This window comes from Diceros bicornis, chromosome 31, assembly GCF_020826845.1.
Source record: "Diceros bicornis minor isolate mBicDic1 chromosome 31, mDicBic1.mat.cur, whole genome shotgun sequence".
NCBI classification, from domain to species: Eukaryota; Metazoa; Chordata; class Mammalia; order Perissodactyla; family Rhinocerotidae; genus Diceros; species Diceros bicornis.
This window is the reverse complement of record NC_080770.1, coordinates 20,060,752-20,069,637: the sequence shown is the minus strand read 5'-3', so window position 1 is coordinate 20,069,637 and position 8,886 is coordinate 20,060,752. Positions and strand designations below refer to the sequence as shown.

Below are 8,886 nucleotides of genomic sequence, written 5' to 3'. Positions count from 1 at the left end.
AGAGACATGATAGAAACAATAATTTAAATACATGATTTAGTCATTCATATATTTAACATACAATTGTTGATTATTGCCTATGTCAGGCATTGTTGTTGTCATCGGTAGTTATCAGTCTCTTCTACCTGCCACATTCCATGTGCTTTTCTCTTGGAAATTAATCATTTATACCTAGTATTATTTATTTACGTATCTTAAGCATCTGGTCAATGTGCAAACTCCTTTAGGGGAAGGATATATTTTTCATATTCATTTTCTGAAGATTAAACAGTGTTAATTTTGCAATTAGTACACATTTTGTGTGAATTTTTTAAAGGACAAACAATGTAGGAAATACGCTAGAGATCTTGACATGATGAAGACAGTTACCTGAATTTAGTTTCAGGAGAAGTTGTGTCCCAGAGTATTTTAAATTTGGCGTTTAGTCCTGTCTAAACTATGGCCCTAGTACTCATTGCAGACAATTGGTTTGAAATCTAGTGAAGTGTAAAATATAAATTAAAAAATATCCTGATATGAGAAAGTATAGTGCTACCCATTAGTATTTCTCCCTCTGAGGGTGTTCTCCACTGGGGTGCCATGTCTAGTTGCTCTAATTGCTTCTCCTTGAAACATTTGGGGATTCTCCTGAGATAAATGCTGATGTCGATAACTCGGGTATAAATCCTACAGCACTGGCCAAAATTTGAACTTTAGGGTCATTAAGAAGACACTCTTATTTTCACAGGTAAGAGAAGAAATGTGTTTGTATATTAGTTTTCGACATCTAGTAATTTATGTATTCTCTTCATTAAATTGCATACTTTTTACATATCAATGTGTTTAAATAGGTATTTTTAAGAGGAATTTGCACAGACGATGCATCTTCAATGAGAGAAAATCTGTAGGGTGTTTACTCGGCTGTTTTTCTCTTTTATGATCTTACCAGTGTTTTTTGAATCACTCTGGTAGAATCCCATATTATAGATCTCCAGGAGATGTTTCACTGTAATTAATTTCAAATAATATTCATTTGTTTTTTCCATTTGCCTAATGTCTTGGGCTCTACCATCACCAATTTCCATCAGAAAAATTCAAATTGGAAAGTTAGATCTACGAGGTTTATTAATGCTTTAAAACTTTTCTGACCTCTAAGAAGTAAAGTTGTTTTTTGCAAACAGACTTTTCCTTGTGACCATTAAGCATATGGAAAAGTTAGCTTCGGTACATGGAGCTAAGGTGTTTTGGACTAGAAGATCTCTAAGCCCTTTATGGTTCTCTTGTATATAAGATTCTGGATTCTTCTCCAAAGCTTGTTTCTGTCTAGTACCTTGTTATTCATAAGCCATACTTGTAGTCCAGGGAGACTTTATTTTTCAGAATATGATCTGTTTCTTTTTTTTTCAACCAAAGAAATTGAAATATGAGTCAGTCTGATAATAATCAAAGAAACTAAACTGGGTCAACGACCTGACAACAACAAGTTAATGAAGAAGAGTCTCATCTTTGTTTTGCCAGGTTCCATATGCAGTCACTCGACTCATCATCACAAATCTTGGCTGCATCTAAATGTTTGCTGTGTGTGTTTCTTGATTCTTAGCAGCAGTCTGACAGATCTCCCATCAGCTCTATCTTTATATTAGCTTTCTGTGTTTGACATAGTGCCACAATTCTAGAATTAAAATATGGTTAGTGATAATGGTTTCTACTAAAAAATGACATGTGCCCATGACCAGTGAGACCTGAACAAAACTGAAAAAATCCTTAGAGACTAAGTCAGGATTATACTCTAGATCTTGGACTGGAGAGTCCATCCCTATCACCTGTACTTCAAAAAAAACTCTAGTTCGAGATCTTATTTTATTCATATTTATTCTTTCCAGTAGTCTATTGCGTAATGGTCCAGAATAGGGAGGTGATAATATTAAATAAATTGAATCTTAGCATTTTTGACAACAGTTATTATCTTTTTCCAAGCAGTCCATTCAACTGAGGGGAAGTGATGGCCTTTCCCGGGAAAGTAGCATGCTGCAGAAGAAGAACAATAACCTGGGAACTATAATATCTGATTCCTCTCCTGGTTCTTCCATTTCTGGGCCACGGTCACAGAGTTAAATTTTCTGAACTTGGTCACTCACCTAACTGAACCTATCACCTCTATCTTGCCCACAATCTTGCTCCTAGCATCCAGCACCACGTCTGGAACTTGAAAGATGTCCAATAATTACTTGTTATAAGCGTGTATACAGAAATGAACGACTGGCTTACAAGGTTTTACAAAGTGGTAGAAGAATAATAGAGACATTCAACTCAGCGTTTTATTGCTCTTATTTTATTCAAAGTTCTAAGGCATAAAGAAAGGAAGTAAGAGACTGCCATAGAATTTGTTAATGCTTCAAACCCAAGTGAGGCTAAGATTCTAAAATGAGGAGCTGATGCTTGAGTTTATCTTATTAGACTTGTTTGCAATGTGGACAAGAATTTGATTCTTTTTTAGGTTGATTAAAAAAATTTGTAAATCAATGTGATGCTTCAAGAAGTTTTTTCTTTCTTTTTTTCTGATAAGGGTGATTGGTTTATGTTAAAGCTTTTTATACAGTTTTATTAAGTCATTTTTATAATAAACATCTTAAATTAAATTTGAAAGATTAATAATGGAGGTACTATTTAACTTTCTGATTATGGAATAGCATGTCTTTGTGGCTTTGATTAAACTTCTAATATGTTATATACCTTCTAAATTCTACAAGTCTAGTGAATATATAAAATATATGCACATTCTAAAAGTTGGGACCAGTAGGAAAAGTTTTTATTTTTTGGGAGCTAGCAAGAACAAAAATTCTCCCTCTGAAAGTTTTGTTTGTAGACAAGTAAAACTAGACACAATAAGTTCTGGCCCTATACTTCTATAATTTTATAGTATTTTAACACTTTCTCTGTAGAAAATATCTCATGTATGTATACTTGTGTAAGAGAAAGAAATACTGCTAAGAAAGGGTATGTGAAAAAAAATAGAGGAGAGAGAAAAAGAAAAATGGCAGAAGAATTGAAACTGAGTGTCTTAGTGAAAGATAATATAAATGAAGAACGGTTATATTTGGTATGTGTATTTTCTGATTTCTATTCATTTTATTAGGTAAAATGCATCTCTACCTGGATCAGATTTAAGAAAATGCCCAATTTTACTAATGTAACAAAATTTATTCTTTTGAGATTAACCAGTCAGCCTGAATTACAATTCCTCTTCTTTGTGGTTTTCTTACTGGTCTACATTTTCACCCTGATTGGGAACATTGGTATGATCATATTAATCAGGATCAGTCCCCAGCTCAACAGCCCCATGTATTTTTTCCTCAGTCACTTGTCTTTGCAGATATGTGGTTCTCCTCTAATGCCACTCTTAAGATGTTGGAAAATTTTACATCTGAGACCAAAACTCTTTCCTACTCTTGTTGTATAGTGCAGTGTTTTTTCTTCATTGCCTTTGTCCACGCGGAAGTCTTCATCCTTGCTGTGATGGCCTTTGGTAGATACATGGCGATTGGCAACCCTCTGCTCTATGGCAGCAGAATGTCATGGACTGTCTGTATGCGACTGATATCTTTCCCTTACATATATGGCTTCTTTATTAGTTTGATCTCCACATTGTGGACCCATGGTTTGTACTTCTGTGGGAACATTGAGAGCAACCATTTCCACTGTGCAGACCCAGCTCTTATTAAAATAGCCTGTGCAGGAAACTTCATTAAAGAATACACCACGCACACACTGGCAGGTCTCAACCTCTCTTATTCTTTATTAGTCCTTATCATCTCCTACATATTTATATTTATTGCTATCCTAAGAATGTGCTCAGCAGAAGGAAGAAAGAAAACCTTCTCCACATGTGGATCCCATTTGACAGCTGTCACCATATTTTATGGAACTCTCTTCTTCATGTATCTCAGAAGTCCCACTGAAGAGTCTGTGGAACAGGGAAGAATGGTGGCTGTGTTCTACACCACAGTAATTCCTATGCTGAATCCCATGATCTACAGTCTCAGGAACAAAGATGTAAAGGAGGCCATGAGCAAAGCAATCAGTAGAACATTTTTGACTAAAAATAATAGTAATTTACAATGTACTATGAGACCCATAGTTCAATAGAAGGGGTGAAAATTAACCATGTCTTTTGAATAATTTGAGGAAATTTGTTATTTGTGTTTTCAATGAATAGACAAAGAAAACCTAAAATTGAAAATGAAATAATTGTATTAAAGATAAGGGAAGTATACTGTAAACAAGACCCTCTGGGTCTATGAAATCTGACATGAGGAAAGCATGTTGACAATACCATCTCCGCTCTTCCTTTCCACACAACGTCAAATTCAGTAAGTTATTTTGTAACTGGGAAAGGTTTTTCATGGCTCCTCAATATTTCACACGTCCATTCTTTCAATCCCAATTTTAAAAGAAGTGTAATGGTCTTTTCTTTCATCTAGAATTGATGTTGGTTCGGGATTATACGTTATTTTAAAATGCTTAAATTGAATATGATTTCACCATAAGTAATTGTTATAATTGGAGACAACACCTCTGAAAATGGAATATTTTATGTAGAATAAGTGATAAAGTCTATTTAAGCAATGCTAATTGCTACAACTGTATACTAGATGAGCTTACATTTTCAAAGGTACACTAATTAATTAAATAAACTGCATTTATATGTTAACATACTTAATATCTCATTGTATCCATTGAAGTTTCTATTTATGTATTACCTTATAATGACTATCAGAAAGTGATAACACAATCTCATTGGTGCTTTGGAATTTAGAATATGTCTCCATAAACGTATTTCAACAAGTTATCTCTAGATGATTAGAGGGACATATAGAGCTTTATTTACTCTTTTTTTTTTTTTATGCTTTTTTAAAGTATTTTTCAGGTTTGGTTGTAGTAGAAACTAGCTGAACTCTTAGTAGTTCTAGCATATGCATTTGTAACTTGTCATACGTGTCCTATCTGACTTTAACATATCATCATTGATATATAACAGATGTCCTATGCTTTGTTTTTTTACAGTATTGCTCCCTCAGCATCAAAGTAATTTTATTTGAAAGACAAGACAAGTTTCACGACACAAAGAGCTGAGTTTGATTGTGAATGCACAAAATCTGTGATTGCCAGGATTCAAGTCTTCTTCATTTTCTTTTATTTACCAATATCACACAAGGACATTTTAGAAATGAGGCTTGAGTTTTCACAAAGAAAGCAAAATTATGCATGCCTTATATATGCATATATGCAGCTATATATGTTACACATGTATACATATATCTGTGTATGTATGTTTATGTGTATGTGTCTGTGTGTAGGCATGTGTGTGTTCATGTGTGTTTCAGCACAATCAGCTTGATCAGTACTTTCCAGGAGTTCCTATTTAGTAATTTCCCTCAGGACTAAACTAGTTGTAAACGTAAAATAACCAACATGATTATATTACTTATAATGTGATTTATGATAATATTATATCCTTTCTTAATGTACTACAATATTTCCCCTTCCACTACATTTAAGTTTATAACTCCAGACTGCCTACTTCACTGACGACAGAACTCCTTTCTTTATTTAGCTATATCCTGACCACAGATTGTAAAACTCAGTTGACTTGAAAGGCAGAAAATTTCTTCATTATTATACTTTAAATATGCTTGAGTACTAGTGAAGTCAAACACTACAATATATTCTTTGGGCAATTTAATTATTCTAATTCATTTTTTGTTTGTTTTGTTTCATCTGTTTTTCTTTTAGGAAATTCATATTTTTTTGCAATGAAGGAATTATTTTTCTAAGAATTGTTTATTTTAACGTTATTTCACTGTACCTTAAGTTCCATGAGAGAAGAAATCATTTTTGTCTTGATCATCACTGTAACCTCAGTGTCATAAACTCTACACGTAGTAGGAGCTTAATATATATTTGTTAATTACATCAATGTGCCGAGTATCTATTATATATGCCATATCTTATGTTTAAAGATTGCTGTTTGTCTTCTAATGTAGCTTATGATGTTTTACAACATGTTTATATTTTAAAAGATTGTGTAGTCAGATCAACTATACTCTGTCTTTTTAGGTTCTTCATTAGCGTTATGAGGAAAAGATCCTTTTCTGAATGTAGGGTGATATGTTATGCTGTCCTCAAATCCAATCCTCTCTTCTCTTTTATTAACCAAAGTAAAATGAAAAACTGGATATGTTTCTCAGCTGCCTTTGCAGTTTCTGTGGCCAAGTGTCTGAGGTCTATCTAAGGACGTATGAGTGGAAGTGTCATATACCACATCTAAGCCCAGCCTTGAAAGTCTCCTTGGTTCATTGTCTATGTTATCTTTTATTTTTTTGTCTGTGCATCAGTTGCAAACAAAAGTCTGTGAGGCCCCAGGGGATGGTGTGGAGTCATGGGAAAAAGTTTGGCTCATTGAATCCTTGTAATGAAGGTCTCAGGTCAACATCTGCATTTGCCTGGTATATGAGCAAGAAACAAACGTCTACTGAGCTGAGCCAACAAGGTTCCAGAGATTGTTATGTCAGCCAGTGTTCTTTTAACTAATATGAAGAGGCTGCATAACCATTCACATAAATGTTCATGTAATGTGTACATATTTAAAATATTTATACTTAGTTTAAATCACTTAGAATTTATTTTTGTGTGGGGTCTGAAGAAAGAATTTAACATTAATTTTCACAAAACATTAACTTCCGTTATTTACTTAATAATATATCTGCCCCACTAATTTTGAAAGGTCAATAATATAATACATAAACTTGTTTATATTTCTTTTGTCCTATTTCTCAGCATTCTAATCATTTGTTTAATTAATTAATTTACTCATTCATCTAACAAGTATTTGCTGAGTGCCTATTATGTACCAGGCACAGTTTTAGGTATTTGTTACTAGTGAACGGAAAAAAGTCCTTGATTTCATGAGGCTTATATTCCGCTGGTGTGAGATATTCATAAACAATTATTATAATACATATGTGAATCATATGATATTTAGCGATCTTATGTAATATCTGGAAAAAAAAAAAACTATTGTAGGATAGAGCAAAGGAGTGTCTCCGGCTTAGGCATGAGAGTGAAGGTAGATTTTATTGAGAGGGTGATAGTTGAACAAACAACTCATGAAGCTGGTTTAGAGATTAGCCATGCAGGTGCTTGAGGGACAGTGCTCTAGGCAGACGGACGAGAGGGTGACAAGGCCTTACAAGGCAAGCACTCCAGGAGTGTGTCAAGTACAGATTAGAAACCCTTGTGGCTGGAACCCTCGGCAATGAGAAAATTGATGGAATATGAGATCAGAGGCGTAATAGGGCACGAGTGGCCAATTATTTAAGATCCCGTGAGCTATTGGAAGGCTTTTACTCTGAGAAAAATGGGAAGCTGTGGGAAGGTTCTAAGCTAAGCAGCAATATGAATTGACGTGTTTTCAAAGGACCACTTCAGTTTTTGAGCTTAGAATGGTGTGTAGAGGCACTATGGTGGGAGAAAATTATATAACTTAGGCAAGAGAGATAGTTGCTAGGGCCTGTGTACAGCAGGAAGTGTGGTGAGAGGTCCTCAGATTCTGGAAATATTTTCAACATAGATCTCGTGCTCTGTAAGTTAGTGTTGCTGTTTGGAAGTGGTAATCCACCACAGATTCCCATCACTCTTGTATCTAGGTACTACAATGTGAATAGTTCTCATCAATTGAATGCAAGTATAATTTATATGTGAAACTTCTAGACTGAGGTGTTTAAAAATTATAGATGGCATCCATATCCTTTCTCCAACGACCGACGACTGGATATAGATGCTCAGGGTGACTTTGTAAAGTACACGTTGTTGAGGGCAGAGGACCTGATAGCTTGGGACCCTGAATGACAGCATGAAACAGAACCCTCTACTGTGATCTGGAATGCCTGTTTATAAATTTCACATGTCAGAAACAAAATTCATATTATATTTTCAGACTTTCTCTTTTTTTGATTATACTAACTAGTAATTTGTCCGTATGTGTAAATGCCCCAACCCCAGATCCTCAATAACTATATATTTGATTTTTTTAAAACCAACCCTACTGTTTTCTGCTGTTAATTTCTTCTTTTACGCTTATGACTCTCATTTTCTTATTGTCTTTCTATTTATTTTCTTAACATTTGCAGTTAAATTTTTGATCACTTTGCATTTTTCTTATTTAGCAATGATAATTATTTGAGATTATATTTCCGATTTGAACTGTATCATATATTTGAAATGTATAATTCCTATTATGTTGTGTTTTAAATTTAGTTTTAGTTTTGCTTTCTCTTTACATCTAAGAATTATGTAAGTGCATATTTTAGTTTATAAATTATTGTTTTAATAATTTAATATTACTAAAAGATGTATTCTTTGTTGTTTTAAAAAACCTTGTACTCATTCATATGTTTTAGATATTATCATGGCTCTTTTGTGCTTTGCCAATAGGATTTTTGGCAAGTATTCAACGGTTGTTCACAGCTTCTTACGCTGAGAACCACATTTGTAACTTAAAACTCAGAGAAATTACACGAGGCTGTTTAGTGTCTTGTTGAGATTGGCCTTAAAAATTAAACCTAACACAACATTTGAGGGGATAAAATTAATTAATTTGCACTTGAAATAAATTCTGGGTTCGGGGAAATATAAGTTACTGTTTAAGACACTGGGTCCAGGACTTCTGAAGATAGTAAACTCCTAGTCCTAGGTAGCACAGTTATTCTCTCAGGAGTCAGACAGAACTCTAACTTATACATGCTTAATCAACACTCTTCAATTCCAAAGTATGGTTTCATTATAAATCCGGAGGGTCTCATCTTATTCTGAGAAGTACCAAAGTGATGCTTAGATATGTGCCTTTCC

The 8,886-nt window shown here is 34.0% G+C and overlaps 1 protein-coding gene across 1 annotated transcript; it reads left to right on the top strand.

Moving 5' to 3' along the window:
• The first annotated feature begins 3,151 nt into the window (after positions 1-3,151).
• On the top strand, positions 3,152-4,125 carry LOC131395415 (olfactory receptor 5M3-like). Its single transcript, XM_058527298.1, is given in 2 exon segments — positions 3,152-3,341; positions 3,344-4,125. Coding segments are annotated over 2 exon segments (972 nt in total).
• The last annotated feature ends 4,761 nt before the right edge of the window (positions 4,126-8,886 follow it).